This window comes from Benincasa hispida, chromosome 3 (assembly GCF_009727055.1).
Source record: "Benincasa hispida cultivar B227 chromosome 3, ASM972705v1, whole genome shotgun sequence".
In the NCBI taxonomy this organism is placed as follows: Eukaryota; Viridiplantae; Streptophyta; class Magnoliopsida; order Cucurbitales; family Cucurbitaceae; genus Benincasa; species Benincasa hispida.
Window position 1 is genome coordinate 56290562 of NC_052351.1, and position 27994 is coordinate 56318555.

Genomic DNA, 27994 nt, shown 5'->3' on the forward strand with positions numbered 1-27994 from the left:
ATCTCATACCATGCAATGGCCATTTCTGAATCAAACAAGTATCGAGTCTTGATTTCTTGAAAAACTTGATGCTCCAAGAAAGATGACCTTAATGATCTTTAAGCGCTCTAATACCAATAATTGTTGGGCTGAAGACCCTTCACAAGTCCCAAATACTCAAGATCACCATTGAAGAGATGAAGAAATGGCTTAAATCAATTCTGCCAAATCCTCGATACTCGAAACTCGACGCTCGACTCCTTGCTACTCGATCCTTGATCAGAATTCCCTTCTTCATCTAACTAGTCTCTGTTAAATCCTCGATGCAACTCGATGACAACAGAGTTAAAACTCGATCGTACTCGATGGTTCTTGAACAATATTCAGTGCAACTCGAAAGTGAAAATGATGTACTCGGACCTACATAGCAATAAATCGATGCACGATTTACTCGATAACTTGATTACTCAATGTGATTTGTAATGTAAACGATTGGCGCGTGATTTGCAATGAAGTATTAGTTGATGGAAACAAGAAAGATAAGGGAAGAAGAAAGAGACACAATGTTTTACGTAGTTCGTTAAGAATGCCTACATCCATGGGAAGATCTGAAATCTTTTACTTAATGAAGATTGCTTACAGATTTGTTGTTTGCAAACAACTAAGAAAATGATGATAACTCTCTCTGTGTGTATGTAATTTGAATTCAAAATCAGTGGTATTTATAAGGATATATCATCTAACCGTTACATGTTAGTTATGAACAAATAGAAATCTGATGGTATTTGAGTCAAACTTCTTCAAAGTTAATATAAAGAATTAGCTTTAAGAGTGAAAAAAACATGCTTCAAATGAAAAATAATTTCGTCTAGACTTGTGCTATATATCAAGATATCATCAAAATAAACTATTACAAATTTCCCAAAAAAACTATCGATTGTAGAACTTTGTTCATAAGGCAGAGGAATGCACTTGGTGCATTAGTAATTCCAAAGGGCATTATAAGCCACTCAAACAATTTCGTATTAGTTTTAAAGGTAGTTTTCCAAACATCTTCTGGCCTTATACGAATTTGGTTATATCTGCTTCAAATATCAATTTTTGAAAACATTTTGGAACCACATAATGAATCAAAAAAATTTATATTCATTTGGGCTTATTCTATAATTTGGTAAGTCTGGCAAAGATGCACTAGGAATTAAGTCTATATGATAGTTGTATAAATCTCTTAAAGGTGTAAATTCATAGGTAATTCCTTAGGATATAAGTCTTTAAAAATATGCAGTAACTTAGTAATGACTTAAGGAGTTTTTGTATCTAGGAAATCCTCATTATGACCTTCAATGACAAGTGCAACTAAGTTTTTGTTATGTTCACTCAAAAACTCATTTTTGGGAATAATAGAGAAGAATTTAAAAGATATACCCATTGAATTTACCTCCCTTGGTTTGTTTGGTAGTAAAACTATCTTCTTGCCAACCCACGTAAATTCGTATGTCTTTTCTCTCCCTTTGCGGATGACCGAAAGATTAAATTGCTACTATTACAGAAACTAAGTTATTAGACATTTCTAAAATATCAAATATGAATAGTCTTGACAATTTTAAAAACGTCATGGGGAAGAATCTCGATTTGCATATTAAAGAACTAGGGCCTGGGGTTTGCTCTTGTTTGAGATATATATATATATATATATTACTTGATAGTTGAAATGTGTCTATTAAAAATTGAAAAAACAAATATTATTCTTGATATTTAAACAGTAGCAAATTATAACATACTGAATTTTACTGTAAAAATGTCAAGTTTAAAGAATCCAAAAAAAATACAAAAACCTCGCATCAAACCTCCGCTTTTTTGTTGATATTTTCTAAAAGTTATAAGTCTCAAGTAACATAGATTTTGTAATGTGGCAAGCATCCATGTCGTTAACTTCACAAATGATTTAGTTTTGTAATGTTTCCCAATGGATAATGCAATAGTCCAAATATCGGTAATATTGATCTCATCTTCTTTCTTCATTCAAACTTGGTAGTCCACGGCCTCCATTTCTTTCTTTTTCTTGATTTTTTTTCTCAACTTTCAATGTCATCACTACTGCTTCACAGATTCCTCCCAAGGGAAATTAGGAGTCAATTAATTCGATTTTGAATTTCTTCTTAAAAGGCCATGAATGTACCGCACTACTTATTGATATTCGGAGAAAAAAAGGCCTACGATCGCTTAAAAAAACGCTATATTTGATCTTTTATAGCATTTTTTGCAAAGTCGTCACAATCCAAACTATTAAAGGTATGAGGATTTTTATAGCATTTTTAAAATGCTATAAAAATTCCAACCTTTTAGTAGCATTTAGTAACACGCTATGAAATATTTACTTATTGTAGTATTTTGCAAATCATATTGATTTTCGTAAAAGGTAATATATCAATTTTAAAAAGTTATAAAAATACTTTTATACCCAGAGGTTATTGTTTGTCTATTATAAGCATTTATCTGTAGCTATAACTATTTGTTTAATTAAAGCTATAATAAGCCTTCAGATGTTCAAAAAAATTTCATCCGATGGCTTTTTTAAGAGAATTTTTTGTAGCTTCTAAATTATTTTTATATTGCTATTATTGTGTTTTATACCTTGCTACACATTAAAAGTGAAATAAAGAAATATTTATAATCCACATAATCAAAATAAGCATTCATACAAGATTCATATTGTCAAAATATATATATATCAATGAGTATCATACATTTAAAGATGGACAAAACATAAACTTTATAAATTACAAAAGCATGAGATCAAAGACCTAGCATGAGAAAAGTATGGCAAAAGATTTACAGTTTGTTGCTTGAGTTGCAAAACCCACTTGATCATCTTTAATATCATATATAACATTTTCAGTGTAAAATAACTAGTCAATGTTTGGTTTATCATCAGTAGTTTGTTTTCTACAGCAGCTGCTTAGCTCAATACTTCGTGAAGAACATGTTGCCTGCAAAATAATTCCAAGATTTTCAAAGGACTTTCGGGTTCTGACTTCTGAGAACATGACAAGTTTTAAGATCTTTACAAATAATATTTAAAAAAGGGATCAATGAAGATCAACCTAAGAACCTCTAATTCATTTGTTTTTGCTTTCATTTCATCCAGCTCCTCACAGTACTTTTCTGCATGTGAAGTTTAATTTTCTAATGAGTTTACATAGAGCTCAACAAAAAAAAAATGAAAGAAAATAGAGTTTGTGCATAAAAAAGAAAAATAATGTCACACATCATTGATTTTCTTCATTAATAAAAGATATTCATGGTTGTTCAACTGAAAAATGATAAACAGAGAAGCCATCGAGCACTCTCTAGGCTTTAAAAACCTGTAAGAAATGTGGAAACAAAAGATATTATAGCCAAGAAATTAGAAGAAAGCTCATATAATTAACATATTGAAAATATATATGCACACACATATAATCAATAAAAGCCAATAAGAATCTAACCTTATATCAACTCACTTGAAAGGATTTAGATAGCAATAGTCACGGAAATGGATTCTCTATCGTAGATGAAAACAATGGTTTTTCATGAGCTAGGTTCATTACCAAAAGCAAAAGGATTTTTGTTGCTCTATTGATCCTCTTTATGTCTTTCATGTTTTCTAAAAGAAAGTGACGTGAATTCAACCACTGAACTATTACATGTACTTAAAGAATCAATTATAAGAAGCAAGATAAAGAAGATTCAAGAGGCATTCACACTACATCTTCAAAAACTAGTAAATTCATAAGAACCGACAAATAATTTTGAGACCAAAGTTTTATTTAATGTTAGTTCAATGAGTCAAGAAGAGAATGACATGAAGATGACACGGTAAAAGTCCTATAGTTTGGAAGATGGCACAAGAAAAGTCCTATAGTTTGGAAGATGACACGGTGGTAAAAAAAAAGTGTGCAGATTTTGTGAAAAAAAATGTTGTCAAGTGTGCATTGCATGGGGAAATGTGATGCCAAACCTTGTCAAATATGCATATCTACTTTACGGCCTTCTAGAGGAGATATTTAAGGCAATTTGAAGACTTTCTACATTCCTAGTTTTTCATTTTGACTTATAATTTAGTATGCAATTAAGTTTCAAGTTTCTAGGTGTTATTTTCTACAATTTGCAATTAATTGTATTTGAATGATTTTTGAGTTTCTTGGTCTATCCACGATCATTTGGCCTATAAAATGGCTTGTAATGTTCTTCAAAACTCAGATTATTGATAGTAAAAAACTTGTGCTTATTCAACCCTTTAGTGTTGTCTTTTTCTTTCAAATCTTGCTTTAGATTTGATATTTAAATCAATTCATTAGATTAGTCTTGTTCAAGCTAATTCTGGAGTGAGTTGTCTTAGGATCTAAGAATGATCATCATAGATTCTAAGTTCGATCTAAGTAGCTTTCTTTGTAAGTGTTTGCAAGGATCCTAGAAAGACTTCTAGTTTTGCATCTAACAAACATCGCGGGCGCTTATCAGAAAGTTTGTTTTCAACTAAAAACATATAGATAAGTAATAAAGCATAGTTCGAAGAACAAGATAGAAAGAGCAATAACTTATTGATAAAAAAAACTTTAGATGGCTTTAGCAACATGGATGAGTTTAGTTTCAAAAAGATGCAAAAAGTCAGCTAGAGTTAAAAATCAAAACTCAATATACAAGATGAAAAATCTAAAACTATAGTTTGGTTTTCAAAATTACTATAATAAAAACTACACATTTTTTAAATTATGAAAATACGAATTCTGCATGAAACTAAAAATTTTCGATGCAAAATCACAACCAATAACACCTAAAAGCTATGCTTTTCAAATGAACTTTAAAATGTTAAAATTTGAAAGATCTCTTATTTTCCCAATGTTGAAGTGCAAAACAAAACTTAATAAAGAGTAACATTGTAGCAAATAACAAGTCAAAGATGACTCTTTTTACTTACCTAGCTAGCAGTGTATCGTAAATAACCTACGAAAATTCTTTAATTTACTTGGATGGGTCTCTTTAGCTGGATCAATATTAAAAAACTGGAACCCAATTAATTATAAGTAGAAATTTTAGATTTAGATTTATGTGGGAAGATTCAAGAATATAATTAAACCCAAATTTTGGCTGCAAATCTTCCTAAGGATGGTCTAAGTAACTTGTACCTTCCCCAAAACTAAAGGAAAAACAAACCTTCTACAACAACCTCATGATCGAACCTTAAAACATTGAAGAAAAGAAAACAAAGAGTATAAAGAAATTGAAAAAACAAACTAAACCTGTTTGACGAATGCGAAGAAGTCAAAATCTCTCCTCTTTATAGAAGTCAAAAGAAGAACCTAGGTTAAGAATGGAGCAAACCGTAAATGAAACTTACAACTTTACTCTACAACCAATATATAAAATAAGTGGTTAGTGAATAATCATCGATATCTGTTAGAAGTACAACTAAAAAAAAAACTATTTCCAAAAATATTATCAAAATTTAGCTAAGATTGAAAAAGTATATTTAGAAGATAGGTGAGAAAAATTATCAGCTCAAATGAATATTAAGACATGAAGAACTTGGAGGCCGAAATATAAGTATCAAAGATTGATGGTTAGTTCTAACAATTTGCTATCGATATAATCATTTACGAACTTATGAAAAGAATCTTGACTTTGATTATATCACAACTTCTTGTGATCGAGCCACACATACTTGGTTAGAATTAATATGTTTGCTCCGTGAACAATTAATGCTAGGCCAAACGAAAATATGGAAAAGGGACCATACTTCAAAAAGAAATATGCTTGTTGATACATTGTAAATACGTATAGCAGAGATTCTAAACCCAAATGCAAGCTAACCAAAAAATGGAACAATTTGTAAAAGACTAGAATAGAGAACTTAGAACATCAACCTACGTATAACTCACGAGAGAAAGCTTAGGACATTAAGTTTTTACCTCAATAATTATATGCTCCATGCATCAAAAAATTTGGTACATTTTTCTTTCATAGTATATTGTGGAAGAATATAAATTTTCTACAAGAAAACAAGCAAATCACAAAGTATTATTGACTTCAACATTCTATTATTTAACTAATTGCATAAAAATAATATGAGGGTTGCTAAGTTAATATATATGCTAGTTCTTACATGTACAATTGGGATTCAATGAGGAAAAAGAATTGGTAAGAAAGAAAACAAAGATCAACTCTAAAAAAAATCCAGTTTTGAACATATCAAAGTCTAACAAACCTTTCATAAACCCTTTACCAATAGCATTATGATAGTTCCCTAGGCCACATAAAGCCAAACTCATACAACTATATGCCTTGCTATAATTCAAGTTCAATTTCAATGGATTTCAAACAGTTTGCATGCCAACAAAGTGTACAATTGCTGCCCTACAAAGTTAATTTCCTTTTAGACATATTAAAAAATTGTCATTAATATAATTAGGGATGAGGGGAAAAAACAAATAAGAATCTTTTTAAAAGAAACTGTCTTTGCATGCCAACAAAGTGTATAATAGAGAAATTGCCACATGGGACTCACTCTTCACCATTGTTCCATTTATCGAATTACTAACCTTTCTTTTGCTCTCAGGTCATGCAAACAAAGAAGAAAAGAAAAAGATTTCCTGCAAAGTTCTATCTACTGCTCGATCTCTCATGGACAAATTGAGGCATACACAAAGCTTTTGCAGGATCTAAAGGCAACATTAGAGGGGGTGAATAGGGTTGACTACCAATTTTGTTTTAAATAATTTTATCTTCAAACAATGCTCAATAAAGTTAACCACTAATTTGATTAAAGAAAATTTATGCTAGACAAAACTTAAATCATGCAAGCTATGATAATTTCAAATTTAAAAGACAATTTAATCAAGGATAAATTAAATAACACACTAAAAATTAAATCATGCAATTTGAAAGATTAAAAAAATAACTAAGACAAGAAGCAAAAACATTTGAAAACAAGAAATAAAACAGAGAGATGAGAGAAAAACATCGGGAATTATAGTGGTCGGCAAATTGCCTACATGCACCTCAACTCCATCTTGGATATTTCACTAAGTGTCCTCTTGCAGCGTGAGGACCAAACCGACCACGAACCTCCTTTTTCTAGGTTAAAAGAAAACCAAGATCCTTTGTTTACTGGTTCAGGATCAAACCCAATTTTTTTTTCTCACAACCCAAGCTGATACCCAACCACCTAAACTAATTCCAAAAAATAAAAAAATAAAAATAAAAAAAACCTCACAATATTACCTCTTGAAAGCTAATACATAAGTTTAGCACTAAAAAAAAAACTCACAAAAATCAACCTCTAGGCCAAATAGAGCAGAGGAGGACAAAGAATTTGAGAGTAGAGAGAATTGAGAGCTTAAGACTTGATAGCTTTTGGTGTGTCAATGAAGAGTAAAATCAAGTCGAATTTATAGGTGAGTTGTATAATTTTGCCATTGGATATGATTGCAAATGAAGGTAGAGATTAAAAAAAAAAGAAAAGAAAAGGATTTGAAAAGGAATTTTTGAAAGATTGGAATTATTGAGATTTGGAGAATAAAAAGGATTTGAAGGATGAAAATTTAGGAAGAAAATCAAATTTGAAAAGGCTGAAATTTGGTGAGAATTTGGAGAAAATTGGATCAGGAAATTAAAGAAAAATAAGAAAATAAAACTGAAAATAAAAAATAGCCGGATGATATGAGCACCACGCGCACAGGGGAGGAGATTGAGTGTCATGCGCTACATTCTATGAAGAAACTGCAGGTACGTGCGGCGCACGCGCGCGTCTGCACGTGAAGCTAGGTGACCGCCACTTGTCATTATCTCATTCGTCCACGGTTGCCACATCATGTGCCACATCATCGCCACGTCAACAAAAAGTGGCCGGTTGGAGCGTCACATCATCCGCCACGTCAGCTGACACATCATCAATATTGACCATTTGTGTGCCACGTCAGCAAGGAGTCACGTGTCACTGCCACGTTGGATTTCCTCTCCAATCTTCTTTTGCTTATAACTTTCTCGTTTGAACTCCGATTTGAGCAATTCAAATTGCATTGAACTCGTCTTTCCGAGCTCTACAAGATAGTGACTCTGAAACACTGAAAATGTTAGTACAAAAAATCTGAGTTTGTTATCATCAAAATACTTGGTTTGATTGAAGCCCTAAAGCTAACAGCTTTCAATTAAAAGAGAAAGGAAGAAGAATTAGTACACAATCGATTATAGTGGTTGGATATGTTGGATGAAAATTTAACCCTTCAAAATAAGAGGGAACCAATCTTTTGGTTAGAGAATCCCACATTGAAAAATTTGGTATTGAAAGCCTTCCTTATATACTCCAATCTTGAGTGTTGGGTTTGGGTCCCAAGGGGTACTCATGTTTTGAAGGGAGTGAGGAGATAGACCAATGTGGGTTCGATGGATGTCCCACACGTGCGCAGTCTTTTTCGCTCCCTACGCTGAGGGCCTATAAAAAGGCATAATTCATTCTTCACTTCTCATTTCATTTTTCCTCTCCTCTTCCATTTTAGTTTTTCGAGCACTGGGTTTAGAAAGGGTGTGTGTTACGGTCGGTAACAGTGCATTTTCGATCGGGTTTCTTTTGGCTTTTTTATCCTAGGGACGACGTGGCAATTTTCAGATCTACTTGCACACTTGGGCAGAGCCGCAAAACGTCTTAAAGAGAGCGAGCTCCGCGACTCAGCCTATAACGAGTTTCTGTTTTACAGGTTTTACTCTTTATTTGACCGTCATGTCTTGGCCATTTACTGTTCGTCGTTCTGAGGGTCCTGCTGAATCCAACAGGATATTTACCTACATCCACTATATATAATCTTCAAGCTTTATTTGCATTCAAAATTCCAATCAGTAAGAAAAGCTTCTAAAATAGATAAGTGTTCACTTACTCTCTCTCTTTTTCAATAATTTTATATTGATCTCATCATCTTTTTTTAGTCTTTGACTTGTTTACATATAAAGAAGAGAGAAAAAAATAGAAGATAAAAGTATTTCACTACAAGAAAAACGGGAACTCCCGATGCCATTTTAAGGCATCGGGAGTTCTCTCCCGACGAAGTAAAGGACCATCGGAAGTTCCCTGGGAACTCCCGACGCCGTAAAGGTTCGTCAGGAGTTCTCCGGGAACTTCCAACGCATCCAAACCGGCGTCGGGAGTTCCTCGGGAACGCCTGACACATTAAAGTGGCATCGGGAGTTCTCGAGGAACTCCCGACGGATCTTCCAATGCCCGTCGGGTGGCATCGAGAGAGGGGTCTGATTTAAACCAGACCCTTCTTTTTCTCGTGCACATCGAAAGAATCTTGCAGTTCAAAAAACCCTAACCCCCCTCGATTTTTTAGCTCNTGAAGGAAACAAAATTCTTCATGTCTTTGCTAATACCTGGTCCAAAATCTCCTGGAAAGGAAATTGATGTTTACTTGTAACCGTTGATTGAAGAGTTGAAAGAGTTGTGGACAATTGGTGTGCGAACTTATGATTCTGTTGCTGGTGAGTTTTTTCAACTATATGCTACCTTATTATGGACGATTAATGACTTCCCTGCGTACGATGACTTATCTGGGTGGAGTACAAAAGATTATCAAGCATGTCCAATATGCAAAGAAGATAACTCGTCCTTCGGGATAAGAGAGAAAATATCATTTATGGGATATCGACGTTATCTTTCGGAGAATCATAGTTGGCGTCGAAGTAGACAACATGATGGAAAAGTTGAACGTAGACCTCCACCAGTCGTAATGAATGGATAAGAGATATTACAACAAATAAATACGCTAAACTTTTCTGTGCTTAGCAAACATCCATCGAAGCAAGATAAAAAAAGAAAGCGAATTCTAAACTGGACTAAAAAAAGTATTTTTTCCAACTTCCATATTGGTCCAGACTATTGTTACGATATAAATTGGATGTAATCATATTGAAAAAAACATATGCGACAATTTGGTGGGCACATTGTTAAATATTGAAGGAAAGACAAAGGATAGAACAAACGCTCGATTGGACTTACAAGATTTGAAGATAAGAAATGACCTACACTTGATATAGGTCGAGAACAGATTTATAAAACCACACGCAGCATACACATTAACAAATGGTGAACAGATTTTGTTTTGTAAGTATTTGAAATCAGTGAAATTCCTTAATGAATTTGTATCTAACATATCACGATGTGTCAATGACAAAGATGGAAAAATATTAGGGCTGAAAACACATGACTGTCATGTGTTGCTTCACAGACTACTCCCTATTGGTATTCGAGCATACCTACCGAAGAATGTATCCAATGCTATTGTTAAGTTGTGTACATTCTTTCGCGACTTATGTGCAAAGACAATATATGTAAGTGATTTGAACAGACTACAAGCAGGCATCATAGTCATACTTTGTAAATTGGAGAGAATATTCCCACCTGCCTTTTTTGATATAATGGTACACCTTGCAGTTCATCTACCATATGAAACCAAAGTGGTGGGTCCAGTTAGTTACAGTTGGATGTATCCTATTGAAAGAACTTTACGAACATTAAAACAATTTGTACGGAACAAAGCACATCCCGAGGGGTCTATAGCAGAAGCATATGCAATGAATGAATCATGGAACTTCTTCTCACGATATCTAAGTGGGATTGAAACGAGATTCAATAGAGATGAACGAAATGATGATAACATTCCCGATCACGAGATATTTGGTGAATTTGAATTATTTAGGCAGAGGGTACGACCATTAGGGGCGTCAACTTTACGGATGCTATCAGCGGAGGAAAAGCGTATTGCACATTGGTACATTCTCAATAATTGTAAAGAAATAACAGACTATCGCAAGTACGTTTCAAACTTTTTCCTTTTCTAAATTCTAGGGTATCTTCTTTGATATAACATTTAAATGATAAATATTGTAAGCAACATTTGAGGTTAATTCGTCGTGAAGCTCAAAGCGCTTCAGACTTATATATAAAACATCCACGCAAATTTTTCGATTGGTTCAAATCTCAAGTATACATAGTCATTTTGTAGGCAACGGTTGAGGGATGATTCATTTTTCGTATTCATTTTCTCGCTCTCTCCATGTATCTCGCTCCCTCCATGTATCTCGCTCCCTCCATGTATCTCGCTCCCTCCATGAATCTCGCTCCCTCCATATATCTCGCTCTCTCCATGTATCTCGCTTGCAAAGATGCCCTCAGCAACAGCTTCACACCCTGACTGACATCCAAAGTAATGACTTTCTCCACCAAAGCACCAACCTCTTTGATATTAAACTTGATCAGGGGAGTAATACTAGAAATGGTGGACATTAGTTTCACAGTCAAATCATCCATCACCATGTAAGGACTAGAATCTCGCTCTCTCCCTGCCTCTCGCTCTCTCCCACCATGCCTTGCAAAACATATGTTAATTTAATTCAACTTTTTTTAAAATCTTAAAAGGGATCACTATTTTATGCTCTATTTTAATTTACTAAACATATGTTAATGACTTGACTGTGATTTATAATTCTTCTTTTTACTGAAATTCCAACTTTATTTCCAAATATTATATAAGATACAATAAGCAGTCAAGGTCTCAAAAGTAGGAATGGTTGACAAATTACTTTTACTTGGTAAAGCACACATCATTTTCCCTTCCAAAAAAGGTTTCCTGGAAATGCTCTGAAAAGTTCACAAAAATTTTATTTATTTTTTTATTTAAATTTATGCATGTCCCAATATAATTTCACACGCATACAATTATAAAAATATGTTGGGATAATAATAACGGGTAAAAGTGAATAATAGATTAATGTTATACAAACATAAAGACAAAGTTATCCTATGCATGCACTAATATTATTTTGAGATAAGCTAGCTCTTCTTACATACTTCTCATGCAAATTTAATTTTTACTAGATTCCAATCTAAAAGATCATATAGGACTTTTAAAAATTGAAAAATAGAGGAAATTGAATTCTTTATCGATATAACATTTCAATGTTTTTGTTTTTTGTAGAATGATGTTCGGAGATGAGCTGGGGCAATTGTTAAAGATGTTGTGTTCAAGAAGTGTTCTAGATGTTGTTCTCATTTTACTTCTTTTATGTATTTCTGAATATAATGGACAAGTATTCTAGAGTTGGGACAACGTTTGGATATTGTAATTTTTTACTTATTATAAAATGGACTTCATTTTCGTTTATATAAATCTTTATTTGGTATAATATGTTTCACAGGATTTCAGATTAAATTTTAAAAAATTACAAACGATATATTAAATTTTAATACTCCCCACCCATATAGGATCCCCGACGCACTCTAAAACGGCGTCGGGAGTTAGGGGGAACTCCGGACGCCTATGTGGCGTCGGGAGTTGGGGGAACTCCGGACACCGTTTTAAGGCGTCGGGAGTTAGGGGAACTCCCGACGCGGTGTAGCCCATCGGACGTTCCAGGAACTCCCGACGCCTTATACTAAGCGTGAAAAATTCGTCGGGAGATCCTCTTCCGACGAATTTTTCACACTTTCCCGACTAAATATGACGTCAGGAGAGGCCAGATTTCCTGTAGTGTTTACTCCTCATCAGTTTACTGTTTTGAACTAACTTTTTTGTTATAACAACTTTGATGCAGAGAAAAGAGAGAAATTTGCTTCAGCTTTCTAACAAATCTATATTCAATTACATTTAAACTCAACAAAAATAAAATTAGAAGAAAAGCCAAGAACAAGGACAAACCGAAACTAAGAAGACAATGATTTTGAGTAGATAACTATCCACAAAGATATAATTATTTTCTTAGTTCGAATCATAATCAAAATCTATTGCCCCATGAATGCCACAAAATCAAAATAGAGCAGAGAAATCAAATCAACCACAAAATAAATATCAAACCCTTGTAGACAAGTGTGTTTAGCGACTACGAGAGAGATTGATGGGAAGAGGGGGATATATCCAAAACCAATGATAGAGTGAGAGGAAGTTGGCAATCGATTTGCTTTTTAAGAGAAGAAGACAAGATAAATTGATATATATCTATATCAATAGAAAACACTAAGAATTTAATATAAACAAACCATAATATGAATCTAATCAACATGACTAAGATCAGTTCATATTGGTAAATGTAGAAGCAATTCTTCAAAAAGGAAAGTATACAATAACCACGAGCAAATTATACAAGTGATGTGCATTACCGTCTAAAAGCATTGGCTTCAATTTCAGTTTTACCCTGTGAATCATATGTCTAATGCCGAATGTGGCCTCCTTGGAACTAGATGGTTCAGTGGTAATCGCGACAATAGATGAACTAGGTAGGGTTTGAGACTCTTAAATCCATCATCGACCAGTTCTTGGTGGCGCTCCTTCTCCTCCTGGATCTGATTGCGGAGCTCATCCAACTTCATCTACTTCGCCTTTCACATGCTCTCTATGTTTCAGAGACTGCCAGTGTAGCATCCTTTCTTGTTCAAGAGCTTCAGCGCCATGTCTGTAACTGAGTTTTAGATTGGGGATCAGATTGTTCAGCAACCAACGTTGTGGTTTTGTGTGGAAGAATCTGATTTGTGTTGAAGAATCCAATTTGGTGGTAGAAAAAAAGTGATTGATGAAAGAGAAATGGGGATTTAAGGATGATTAATGAAAATCAGAGGGAACGAAAAGTTTTGCCACTGATAGAGAGACGAAGAGAATGAGAAGATAATGATGCTCGGAAACAAATGTGATCGATGGTGGAGCTACCCGATCATGGATATGCTCTAAAGAACAATGGAGAAGATGGAGAGGATGAAGAAGATGGAAGTGATTGAATGAGAAAATGTTAAATTAAAAGTCTGAGAAGGAAAAAGGAAAAGGCATAGCGTTTTTCCTCATCTTTTCGATGTAATTTTGACTACGAGTGTAAATTTCCATATCCCATTTATTCTTTTAATAGCCTTTTTCATGAAAGAAAAAAAAAACTATCCTAAAATGCTATTGAAAAAGATAATTGTTGTAGTGAAATCATTTCTTGCATTCAATTGGTATCATTGACCAATGTATTCTTCTACTATCTAGTTATATTACTGCAATCTAGACATGATTGATACAAGATTAATTTGCTCATCATAGTCTTCTTGTCCACTTTTCACTATTTGATGTAAGAATCTTACCTTCAACATCTTCCTCATTTTTCCCCAATATTTCACTGCTTTAATTTCTTGCCTATTTTTCTTCTATTTGATGTATAATTGGTCCCACCATGCTGCTATCCCTTCTTTCAATTTGAATTTTACCAACTTATCTGTTTTCATGGATATCCATGCATTCAAAGAAATCTTCTTCTTGTTTGATCCAATCTAAGAAATTTCCCATGTCTGATCGTCCATCAAAGTATGACAAATCAATTTTCGGCTTGTATCCCTTCTTCTTCTTTGTACATTTTTGTGTTCTCCTTGTTGTTGGACTATCATCATCACTTTCTTCACCACTTGAAAAGTCATGAGTATCACTACTAGATGATGAGTTTGACTCTTGGACTATTTTTTCCTTTCCTTTTCTTGGTTTTCTTATGGATGGATTGTTAATATGATTCTAGTTTGATAGAAAGTTTATGATATATATTCCTTGTTTCAATAAGATCGTCTGATGCTAATCATTTAACTATATATCATTGAAATTTTGAAGTAGTGTAGTCCGACGCTTGAAAGAGATGTGTGTAGTTATTGGTGTGAAAGAGTTGTTTAGTTGTTGGTAGTTGGTTTTGTAATTGTTGGTTTTAGAAGAAATGGTACATTTTGTTATTGTCTGATGTTGATAACTTAGCCATGTATAATTGAAAATTTGGAGTTTTTGTAGTTAGTGATTTGCAAGAATTGCGTAGTTTTTGTTTTATAGGAGTTGTGTATAGTAGTCAAGTGTATAGAAGTTATGTATAGTTATATTGTTTTGCAGGAGTTGTGTATATTTGTTGGGTTTGCAGGAGTTGTGTAGTTATATGGTAAATTGCAAGAGTTATGTGATTGTTAGTTTGTAGATGTGCTAGCTAATTTGATATAAGTAATTTAGTACATTTGTTATTTGTGTATAAAGTACAAGTTGGGTATTACGAGTTATATTTGGGTGTGAATATGAATTTCAGGTTTAAAGTTTGTTTGAGGTCGATTATAGGTTGCATATGAGGGGTGCCACTAACCTAATTTATTTTTTTTTTCCAAATAGGTATGCTTCATCAGAAAAAAAAATCAACAAAAGTGTATGGTTGGCGCTTCAACACTGTCAATAAAAACATATAATGATAGACAATATATATCAAGAAAATATAGTTTTGTTGACGGGCATAAAACATCAACAAAAATGATAAATTTGATAGGTGTTGGAACAACTGACAGCAAAAAATGTCAACATTACCTTACACTGATGTTTGAAAAATGTCAACAAAGAGACTTTTATTGACAGTTTTCTATATAGTTGACAGCCAAAAACCGTCAACATACCCTTTGTTGACAGCTATAAACGTCAATAAGGGTTTTCATTGACTTTTGTGGCCTTCAACAAAACTCTTTTCCTTAACATTCAAGTTTTTTTAACGGGACTTTATGGATGTTTTGTGGCCATCAACAAAGGTGTTTTTTTTGTCATTTTTGGCCATCAATAAAGGCTAAATTTGTATTAATGCTTGCAACTCTTGGAGCCTTTCTTGGATTGTTGATTTGTTGGAACTTTCTATTTCTTGGGTAGAAAATTGTTCATCATTTTCGTTTTGTATTTTGAGTCTTTCTTTATCTTCTTTCCATACTTCTTCGCAAATAGATTGACCTATCTTCATTCTGGTTTCCTTCAATTTGGTCCACTGAATTTTTTGCAACTCTCTTTTCCTTTGTCAACTTGTACTGCACTAAGTTTAGTGTTTTCCCTCGTTAATCCTTTAAACTTTTTTTTGTAGATCTGCAATAACTTCTTTTACTCTCATCATCCTTTCAGGTGAACCTTCCAAAGGAAGGATGCGATGTTGGATATCGAACATAATCAAGTTGGCGACCAAAGTGGAGCCTTGGAAGTAGTCATGGTGTGATCCGTAGTTGAACTCTGTTGGATAGGTGGTATGCTCGGGTGAAAAGGATTGTTGGGAAACATTGGTTAAATAAGATAAGGATTGTGGAGATAGTTTGAGGGTCGTTGTCCCTATCAAGACATGGCCTCATACCAATGAAGATAGTCATTCTCACTTATATACCCATGAGATAGTCATTCTCACTTATATACCCATGATCCTCCTCAATGGTATGATATTGTCCATTTGGGCATAAACCCTCATGGCTTTGTTTTTTGTTTTACCCAAAAAGCCTCATGCCAATGGAGATAGTCATTCTCACTTATATATCCATAAACCTCCTCGTTATTTTCTACACGAGTAAAACTCGCGGATGGAATAGGCTTCTTCCTTACTCGTTTCTGAATATTTGGAGTTAGTCATCCTTCTCCGCATAATCTTTTTCCAAGCTCTGATACCAATCTTAGTGGAGCTCAAAGCCTTGGAGCGATTATAAGGGTGAGCATTAGCCTTTATATATAGGGCTTAGCTCATGGATTAATGGGCTTTGATTATAAGGGTTGTTAATCATATTAACCACAGTAACTAACTAACAACTTAACTAAGGGAAGAAATAACATAAAATAATTAAGCTAGATTCAAAGAGAGCTTGGACAAAGCTAAATTATAAACTGAACCCTAAATTATCTAACTAATCTACATCAAAAAGAGATGACTTTGGTAATTTTTATAGTGGTTCGAAATCCCTGTTTCACTTTACAAGACCCATCCATGTGTATTTTATTGTAATAGTTTTCTTAAGGGTGAGAACCAAATCGATTGATCACTCTTTTTATAGGTTCCAGAATCAATCCCGATCCTTTTGTAGGTTTAGGATCCAATTTATACCAATCCTTTTGACGAGTTCAAGATGAAACCACTATATACTCAATCCTTTCTGAGTTAGAATTTATTTTTGCTTAATGATGATGTAAGAAAAAGATTAAAATTGTTAAGTTTTACAAAATGGGACAAAAGTCTTTTTTTGCTTGAGATTTGAGTCTTTTAATCAATTTTCCCTTTTTCCTTCTTTTTCATTTTCTTTAATGAATTTCTTGTTTTTTTAAAAAAAAATGTCTCATGTTTTTAAAAAGAAAATAATAATTTAAAGTCAGTCTAAACATAACTCGAAGAAGAGATCGGATGAAAACTGAATTCTAATCTCATATGTAATTGAACTAAAAAAATGAATAAAATTAAATAATAATAAGTGTTGTTTTTAAATATAGAAAAATAAACTAAAATATTTATAAAATATAGTAAAATTTTAGAAATATTAATGATAAACGTTGATAGACACTGATAGAAAGTCGATTTTGAAACAGGTACCTAGCACACGTTATGTCCACATTTTGAAATAAAATCAGACAATTTCTTTTTGTTTTGAAATTTCTCAAACCACTTTTGATCATGATAATTGAAATATGAAAAAACGCTTTTTTAAACACTTGTGGTTTGGATTGATTTAGGGGAAAAAATCATTTTTATTTAGATAATTTTGATAAAAACGATTTAAAATAAAAATACTCATGTATTTGACAACTTTTTTTCAAATGTATTTATATATGAGTTCATGTGTGTTTGAAATACATTTTGAAGTATTAATTTTAATAAAAATGTTTTTGTTAAAAGTGTTTTTGTTAATATCAAATTTCTACAAAGGATGACAATAAATACATCATGAACTGATAATTTAAAATAATGGTCATTAGAATTAGAGATGTCCATTGGATAGGGTGGGGTCGGGATGTCATTCCCCCATCCCCGTCCCTGCTCCCACTTCATTCCCATCCCCGTGAAATTTTCACAGGAATTGGGGCGGGGATTCCCGCAGGGAATTTTTTCCCGTTACCTTTTTTTTCAAAAAAAATATTAATTTAAATCAATAAATTTTAATTAAATAATTAACTTTATCACTAGTTTATCATTATTAATTTACATGACGATTTGAATTTAAAGATAAATTACTCAAATTTGGCCTAAAAAAGCTAATTAATTTTTTAGTAGAAAGAAATAAATATAAATCAAATTATTTACATATATAATCTAAATTTAAATATTCAATTTAAACATATTCATTATCTTTCCCAATAAATAATCAAATTTGAAATTTAAATGTAATATTTATATAATAATAATAATTACATAATATTAGAGAATTATACTAAATAAATATGTAGAAGCTAATCGGGACAAGGACGGAGAAGGGGGCAGGGGCAGGTCACGAGAATTTTTTTCTCCACTCCCTCACTCATTCTCTGTCTAATCGAGGAATCCCCACCTCGTTCGGGGCAGAGTCCCGTAGGAAAATTGGATATCTCTAATTAGAATTGGTCGTTTGGGGTGGTCGAAAGTGGCCATCGTGATGGTGGCCAAGTAGGCCAACGACAGTGGTCGGGATGGTGACCAGAAAACATAGTAAAAGTGAAGTAGATGACTTTGAAATATTTTGATAATTTTAAGAATTGTACAAATTAGGGAGAGGTTAGCAATTAAACATAAAGTCATTTTCTAAAAGTTGAATTCCTAGTGTTTACTCTAAACCAACTTATTTTATCAACTCATTTTTCTAAAATTTATTTGAGTGCTTGCCAAATACTTCAATTTTTTTTTCAAAATGACTTATTTTTTAGATCAAACACTTAAAAAGGTAATTCAAACACCACTCTAAGTCATGAAGAAGAAAGAAGAAGAAAAAAAAAAAAAAAAAACCTCAATTGACAAATAATCAAGTGCCTCGGGACCAAATTTAATTGTTAATTTACAATAAATTAAATTACAATTTTAGTCATCAAACTATATTTGTTGAGTGCTTGAATTTTTAAAATTACAAAATACAAATATAGTTTCCAAACTTTCAAATTATTTAAAATTTACAAATTTATTAGACACAAAATTGATGATTTATGATTTTTTTCAAATTTATATTTAATAGATTAATTAATTTTGAAAAAAAAAATCAAAACTTTTAGTATCCTATTAAACACAAAATTGAGAGTTTTGAGACGTATTAGATACTTAAACATCTACAAAACTAATTAGACACAAACTTCAAAAATACAAGGACGAAACTTTTACTTAAATACTTTACCCACAAATTGAAGATAAAATTGAGTCAAGATCGAATAAAATCTTTAAACTTTTTATTCAGTGTAGTTGTAACTCTTTACAATGCTAAAGTAAGTCGTCAAAACTTGATTGGAATAAGAGAAATCAATAAAAAAGTTCTTCGATGGTCATACTAATTAATCGACGAGTTAGAACAAGAAGGAGAAAATGACGAAAGTATGGCGGAAGATCATGAAATTTGTTTAAGAAAAGCCAAACATGTCGTAATTTTTACTTATAATCTAGAAACTAGCGATACTTATACTCAATATTACAATATGTAATTTAAGTTAATTATAGGAGCAATTGCAACTATAAAAATCAGTCTCAAAATTTGACAAATATAACACAATTCAAAAGAATTTGTTTATAACAAAGTTAATAGTCTATTGTTGATAGATTTTGATATATTGGTAATTCTTTACCAATATTGCTATATACTTAATTATTAGTTCTAAAAGTGTTATCCATTGCAATTACTCATAGTTATAGGGTACAAGAATCACACACATAAATAAGGATAGTCAATTTGATAGAATTTCGTTACCTCATTTTTACAAGTGCCGAAGTTAACTAAATAGGGAACTATTCCTAAAACATACTGTATTAGTAATATACTTCTACTGAGTACACATCCAACTGTCTCCTTTCAGTAGCTTACTCTAAACTAGCTAAAACTTCAGCAATTTTCCTTGAATAAACTTATTGTCTTTATGTATTAATGAATATAAAGATGGAACAATCAAAATTTGTATATGTACCAAATTGAGTGAGTGAGAAAAGAGTGATTTACAAGGAGGAAATGGCTTGTTGTTCAAAACTGAAAGCTAACTAACCTTGTTTCTTATAGGGACTCAGCAAACTGAGGGGCCTCGAGGTCTAGTTCTTGTCTCATCACACAGGTCATCAGCCATTCACTGTTAAAAGTCCATATCCCTTTTTTTACAGCCAGTAAGGCTTCCTCCACGTCTTCCTCGCCCGCCACAAAGATCGTTTTCGATACTTCATTTACTTTACCCAGCGCATGAATCACCTGAATTTTCAAGCAAAATGAACTTTCCAAATGAGAAAAAGATATGTCTATATTACAAAGAGATCACCAGAATTCTACTCACCAAAATAATATAAAATAAATTCTCATTTTTGTCCCTAAACTTTAAGGTTTATTCCATTTTGTTGCTAAACTTTCAAAATGCTTACTATGAGACATATTTAAATTATATAGTGAAGATGAGCAATAGGTAAACAAATATCGAATGGTTACTTTCTGAAAGCTAAATGGATGATTTGAAACTTCATACACTAAAATGATTTTCTTTCCCTTTAATGTTCTTGGATTAAAATGGATATTTTGAAAATTCCAAGGCCAAAATGGAATTTAAACCCACATAATACTAAGTTCGAGATCAAAAACAAGCTAAATAATGAAATATTGCAATCAATAGGAACTGAAGATATCGATCCAGAGACGAAAGATTAAAAAACTTGAACAAATTTGATAACCAAAGAAACAGAGATGAGCATATGATCCTAGTATGCCTTCTAATTGCGAAGACTTTTTATATAACATGCTCAATTTTTAGAATCAAAACAAACATAGACATCAGCAAGTATGAAAACTTAAGCATATACACTTTAGTTTAAATCAAGTGTCTATATTTGACTTGTGTAAGACATTTAGATACTTTAACACTTGGTGAATATGTATTGGATATTGTTGGCACAATTGATGTATTAGACACCAATTATACAAGGTCAATAAAGATCCAATATTTGTTAAGCACATATCGAACAAATTTTAAGAGTGAAATGCATTGAATTTTTTTAATCATATAAATGCATAAACTATGAAGCACAAACACTCTATTTTAGACATAGTGTCCATCACGCAAATTTCTGTCTCATTTTATTTATTTATTTTTAGTTTCAGACACATGGGGCACGTTTGGAGCACTTCATATGGAAATTTTATTAAAAGAGAAAATGGGTCTAACCTTTTATGTTGGATCCAAAAAAGCCCATTGTACGTTAAACTAAGATTAAAAAAGCAAAAGCCAAATCCCATTTTTTACCATATATATATATATATATGAGAAATTTTCACATATAAAAAAAAATGTCAAATTATTTACAAAAAAAATACTGTTAGACTTCTATCCGCCTCTATCAAAGAAGATTAAAAATTTTCTATTTTGTATAAATAGTTTCTCTTAATTTTCTATTTTTGAAAATCCTACCTCATTTAATTTTTTTTAAAAAGAAAACTATAGTTAAAAACTTAAACATTTCATCTCTTATAATTGTCAATTAACTTGACATTTTATATTTTTTTAGTGGAGTGCATTTAGTATTTTATGTTAAACTTTTATATATCCTCATGTCCCNTATATATATATATATGAGAAATTTTCACATATAAAAAAAAATGTCAAATTATTTACAAAAATAACAAAAAAAATACTGTTAGACTTCTATCCGCCTCTATCAAAGAAGATTAAAATTTTTCTATTTTGTATAAATAGTTTCTCTTAATTTTCTATTTTTGAAAATCCTACCTCATTTAATTTTTAAAAAAAAGAAAACTATAGTTAAAAACCTAAACATTTCATCTCTTATAATTGTCAATTAACTTGACGTTTTATATTTTTTTAGTGGAGTGCATTTAGTATTTTATGTTAAACTTTTATATATCCTCATGTCCCGTGTCTGTGCTTCTTGGTCAGTATTCATATGTGTGCTTCATTTAGAACTTCGCATTTAATTTGGAGGGGAGACTAGTTGTATTATAGTTGATGTGTATGTAACATAGAGAACCAAACCGTGCTATGTAGTAGGTACTCATCTACGTGGTAAGATATTTACAGCAGAGAACTTACATTTCCACCGGCTGACTTGACTATCACGGATAGAGTTTTAGGAGGTGGTTGAGCGTGAGCTGATATGCAAACATCATAACCTTCAAATAAAGCTCCAGGACGTGCTTTTGCTCTGAGAACTGCAGTTTTTAGGCTGGCTCTGTACTTCGACGTGTAGTCGTCATCATTTAGTACGTAAGGCAACTCGTCTGCAGATCAAGGAATAAATCACAAAAGTTATGTACTATGAAAAAACGTAAGAGGTAGAAAATATATGATGCTCAAATACTAGTAGTCATTCGAACTCACCAACAAATCTGCCTTCTCGATAGCTTTCTTTTAACCAACTGGGAGAGACAATCCATGCTCTGTGCAATTGACAATGAACTTGTAATTTTAGTAATGAGATATAGTAAAGATTATGAGCAATGGCACAGTGACACGTTTGAAGCCACACGATAATGCATATGCTCGATAATCGTGTGGAGAACTAATGGGAGAAAACAAAGTGAAGAACACTAGCTTGAAGAACAAAAGATATTGTGCAACACAAAAACCTTCAGAAACACATTGCTTAAGATCAAGTTTGATAATTTAAAAGGTAAGATATTACGTTCCAGTTTGCACCCTATTGAAGTTCAACATTTCTCATGCCAACCATTTCAGTGAAATGAGATACCACTCTCAACATAATCGGAAATAGCAGAAATAAGTAAAGAAAAAGCAAAGAGAAATGCAAGAGAAATCCCTGGCTTAGATATATTGATAGGTTAAGAATACGGACCATATATAGATGGCCTAGAAGAATAATTCTTTCAAAAGTACAATCACCCACAGCAGATTATCATCACTATCAGAAGGAATCCTTAACAGAATGTGTTAGGGGAAGAAGGAAATCGGGGATAAAAACACTACCCCAACCGCAAATATCTTTCACTTATAGGCTTGGGCCATTTTACATGTAAAAAGGGAAAAGCAAGCCCAAAACCCAACTAAGCCTAATGGGCTGTCTTAACAAGCACTAGCCACCACCACGATGGAAACAAATTAATGCCCAGCTGCAACAAGTGGAAAATTTAAAACTCTTAAACAAAAAGTGAAAAGGCTACGTGTGCATAAAATCACTGACTTTGGCACAAATTAGATGATTACCGGTATTCAAAGGTCAAAATCTACAATAATAGAAGAATGTTTTTGTCTAAGGTTGCAAGACTAACCCTGAACAGAGAGCAGTGCAGAAATTTAGAGTTTTACGCACTTTTCCTGTAATGACATGAGTGCTTGTACTCCCATCAGCGGTGAGAGAACCACCAAGCTCCTCAATCACCTGAATCAGAAAACAACTAATGCCATATAAAATAGATACGGAAACATGATAAAATCTACAGGATCCATAAAATATGCATGTGAACATGTATCCAAGGATGGATATTCGTAGTTAAGAAAGACTATAATATCAAAACCCATTGTAATTAAATAACAGTGTAAATGTTATGGGTAGTTTTAAGCTTTCATTTTTCTATTCTAGGTAGGGATATTGAATAATGTTTTAAAATAAAATAAAGTTTGAACTCCCTCAGTTTCATTTACTTGCTTAGTATGGCATAACCTATAAGTTCAAAAGTTAAAGCAACTAATTAATCAGTTTTGGCAGGACCTCAGATCTGCCTTTTGAAATCCTAGAGGAGTAGAGCCAGCCAAATAAGCCAGATATGCCTCTTAAGGACTATATGGAGAGGTTCAATGACGGGGTATGTATTTTTTTTAAGAGGGGAAAACACGTAGAAGGAAATAAGTACTACTTAGAGAACATAGAGAATACTGAGGATATAAAACTTCAATACCATCAATAGCAAATCCCAGAAAAGAAACATGAATGATGAATATTTTAGAAAATTTATAAATTGACTTGGTATCGTACCTTCATAAGCTGAGTTTTCTTAGCTTCATCCGCAATATTCATCAGCATAATTTTGAACGATTTTCCTAATGTGTTCTCTTCACAATCGAGGCCCTCTGATGCCACATTAACACTTCCAAATTCTTTACAGAAATTTTGTGTATAATTACTGGTTGAAGGATTTTTAAGAGAAATACTAGCTAAAATCTCATGCTTTGAATTGGCTAATGAGCACGCTTGAGAGAAGGTATCATATCCATTACTTTCAGGAACAAAATTTTTGTTAGAGTCGGAATGGAAATGGGGCAGATGGACTCCTTTTACTTTCTTTGACTTCAGCGAAGAAAGTGATGCTTCCCAAACTCTCTTTGCGCTTTGTGTAGAACAAGAACAATGTGTCTCATCCAAATTACCAATAGTATTGGATAATTCTGCAATACTAGCTGTCCTGTGGTTCTCTATTTCTGCAAAAGAATCTGGACTATTACAGTCATGCACTGCATCCTGGATCTGAGGATCTGTTAGCAACAAACCAGGTTTTCGACACTGATTACCATAGGAAAGAAAACAAAAGAGCAAAACAAACTTCATAACAAAGGAGACAATCAGGTAGCGGACAAAAAATCAGATGAATCTTAATTGATTGTGGTAGATTCAGCCCAATCTACTTAGTATCGTTTCTCCTAGACACTTTTATATGTAGATATCAAGTAGGTTCAAATAATGGCAAAATTAAAGTGGCTACTACACCCACCCCAAATTGCATACATCTCGATCAATTTCACAAAACAACTGCAACACCCTACTACATTTGGTTGCCAAGGAAACTCGTAAGATATAAAATTTAAGGTGACCATATGGCTTGAGCTTATTCCCTCTGAGCCCTTTATTACTTAGATTAGTTTCTATTAGCCACTATGTCAATCTATAGTGGTATTCTAGGATCTTCATACCTATGATTACTTATTACTTACTATTTCATGTTATGAACCGTTCATGAACAGAATGGTTTAAATCAACCGTAATAAGGCACTAAAGCAACATATGGAGAATAATTTCCATGTACTCTCTCGTGGAACAAAACCTAAATTGAACATACCCTGAATTTTGTTTTCTTCTCCAAGGGGCGCTAAAGTTACAAACTTGTCAGGTTGGAAATTCAAATTTTGAAAGGTCTGCTGATCAACTGCATTTGAAACGTTGCAACCTTGATTGGCAACACCAATTCTTTCAGCACGTGTGCATGATGAAGGGGCTTCAGGCTTTAATAGAGAAAATGACTTTGGCAAGTCTGCCGAACACATTGAAATTCCCTGAATGTGTGAAACCATGAGGGTAGAACCACCGGGAAAGCATAATGCTCTGCGAATGTCAGCTCTAACAGGTATTCTACGAGCTTTTCCCTTGGTGTCCACTTCTGCTATGGACAAGAAGCCCTGTATTCACTTCAAATATTAGGCATTTTCCATATTCCATATAAACTAATATGCAGCTAGAAGATTAATAAAAGTTGGGTGATGCAAAATTTTGTTTCATAAATTATAACAGATGTGTATAATCACCTGTTTGGACCAAAACCCTTCAGATTCCTTGTCTCCCCAACAGAATATGGTACGGATGCCAACGCTTTGAAGTCTTTTTCTAAGTTCCATGTATAGTATGTGACCAAAACCCTGAAAGAGGCTAGTACACTAAAATGTAAGTCTTAAATCTCCAGTGGTTCCAAAAGTAAAACAAATTACTTCCATTATATGTTATGATTTCAAAACCAAACAAAGCACACAACTCTTCATCCCGGGGGGTGGAGGAAGCGAGGGAGACCTTGTGTTGGTAAGCTGAACTGACAGCAGCAAGAGGAATCTCAGCATATTGCGTGTCAGCAGGGACAATTTGGTAGGTAATTGCAGCTATGATCTGTAAAAAGGGAGTCGGGATTTAGAAATCTTAAAAAATAAAAAAGCCTTTATTCTTTAACAAGAAAGAATTCATTTTAGTTACGGGATGTCTATGCATAAGATTTTGTTACAACTATGTGGTAATAAAGATGGGCCTATATTGATGGTGACTTGTAAGTTTGGGACATGAATATTGAATAATAAAAATAGATGCATAGTAAGCCTAAGCCCTGAAAAGTCTATGAATTCTTTACTATACAAAAGGTCATGATACGGTTTCAAAATAGTTCCATAAAAAATGCATCCACACATGACGTTTGGAAACTGGCAATTGGATATTTATATATATATAACAACGATCATTATCCTGAAAAGATGGCATGCCTTTGATCTTTATGCAAATAAAAATACTAATCAATTGAGAGTAACAACAGAAAATGTTTACAAGCTTACCAATCCTGGATCAACCTCAGATTTGGATTCCAAGAGCAATGTACAATATTTCCTGCAGAAAATAGAGCTGATCATCAAAACTCAAAACTTAAATAGTAAGGTACCACATTTGAACATCATCATCAAAACAATGTTAGATGGCCAAGAATAGCTTTGATTGTTGCCAAATACATTTTAATCATCATTGATCACAAGTGCACCACCATAACAAACCATGAAATCAAAGCAAGGAAAAGGTAAGGAACAAATTATGTACCCATTAGATACACATTTATCCATAAAAGTTGATTGCTTTCCAGTATTTGCAGCATAGACCATTGTGGGTAATTCCCTTTTGTATAATTGTAATACTTCCTGCAAAAACCAGCATAAACAAGTTTTAAAAATCACCAAGAAAAGGCCAATTTAATTGTACCAGGATTAAAATCAGAAGTGCCATATCAAATAATATTAATTAGCTTTGGTGATAAATGAAGATCTGTAAATAATATAATCCTTTGATTTTGTTGCAACACTTCGTAAAAATTCAAAATATAAGAATAAAAATATTGAAAGTTGCATAGTGCAGTCTGCATGTAGATAACTTAATAAAAAGGTTTTTTTTACAACATAAGGATAGACTTGACGAGGACTACTTTTGATCATGGCCATGGGTAATTGGAATGTATTTCTGTAAACTCCTTTGAGCTGACTTTTTGATGGGGAAAGAATTCCTCATCTTCCCTTCATCTTCTGTATTCTTTTCGGGGAATGGGGATTAAATTTTTTTCTCTATTTTAACAAAACAAACTATTCTTTTATGATACGATACAGCTCTTATGTAATAGCTAGAACATCACGTGCAGGCCAAATTACTGTCCTTGTGTTGTATCGTCCCCCCCTGCCCCAATTTTTTTTAGTAAAACTGACATATGCAGAAAAGAGCAACTTTGTTAAATGGTAATTAATGCATCTCTAATTGCAGCATGCCAGAAGATAATTATTTATTATGCTCCAAGCTTCAATTGAAATTTCAGAGCAAATCAAAGTAGCGGATTGCCCATTAGAATTCATGTGATTTGCCTATGTTTTCTTTAATTGATACTCTTAACAAAGCAGAAACCAAAGGCGAACACCAACACCAAAAGATAGACACAGATATCTACCTGAAGATAAGATTTACTGTGACTATCAAAATCATTCGGATTAACAAGCACAAACGAGTACTCCCCTTGAGAGTGACACTTTTCTCCAATACCTAAACAAAATCCAAAATTAGAAAGAAATGAATTCGCACATTAATTCAAGCATCAATTCTTAATACCTTTTCCATCGCTCTCTGGATGATTAACATCAACAACACATCCCTCTTTCCCCACTAGCATACATCAACAAACAAAAAAGCAAATTACAAACGAAAAAAGCGGCATTAGAAACAATAACTTCATCTCTATCATTATAATCTTAATCCGAAAACGCTAATCGCCGTTGAGCAATTCCATTACTGAAGCAAATGAACAGAGAATGAAAGAATCAACAAAATCGTGGCGAGGATCTACGGAAGAATAAGGATTTGATTGCAAAGATGCTTACCGATGGGGATTGAAGATCGACGAGTAGGTTTCTTTTTCGGCGCCATTGTTGAAGGATTTCGCTTTAGCTTCTTGTGAAAGTTTTGGAGCGCAGAGAAATACAATTTAATTGGGCGGGAAGAAGAACACGTTCGTCTATATGATAAGTATGCGGCGGCAAATTAAAAAGTCCTC

At 33.0% G+C, this 27994-nt stretch overlaps 1 protein-coding gene across 2 annotated transcripts; it reads right to left on the bottom strand.

Moving 5' to 3' along the window:
* Window positions 1-19652: 19652 nt before the first annotated feature.
* LOC120072912 lies at window positions 19653-27993 on the bottom strand. 2 transcript variants are annotated; one of them, XM_039025442.1, is made up of 13 exons: window positions 27822-27993; window positions 27553-27606; window positions 27395-27486; window positions 26506-26603; window positions 26250-26301; window positions 25723-25815; window positions 25464-25574; window positions 25001-25337; window positions 23923-24419; window positions 23219-23328; window positions 22311-22369; window positions 22023-22210; window positions 19653-20179 (listed from the first exon to the last, which is right to left on the bottom strand). In XM_039025442.1, the coding sequence occupies exons 1-13, from the start codon at window positions 27865-27867 to the stop codon at window positions 19991-19993; spliced, it is 1926 nt and encodes a 641-aa protein (XP_038881370.1). In that variant the 5' UTR covers window positions 27868-27993; the 3' UTR covers window positions 19653-19990. The 2 variants fall into 2 exon arrangements, with proteins under 2 accessions (XP_038881370.1, XP_038881371.1); XM_039025443.1 differs by lacking the exon at window positions 27553-27606.
* Between the last annotated feature and the right edge of the window lies 1 nt (window position 27994).

Bases quoted from the DNA above. Each gene is read 5' to 3' on its own strand.
- LOC120072912 (XM_039025442.1), bottom strand. From the start codon at position 27,867: ATGGCGCCGAAAAAGAAACCTACTCGTCGATCTTCAATCCCCATCG. The intron at 25,816-26,249 runs GTAAGCTTGTAA...CCCTTTTTACAG, and splicing joins CTGAGGTTGATCCAGGATTG to ATCATAGCTGCAATTACCTA. The intron at 25,338-25,463 runs GTGATTATACAC...AAGTGAATACAG, and splicing joins AAGGGTTTTGGTCCAAACAG to GGCTTCTTGTCCATAGCAGA.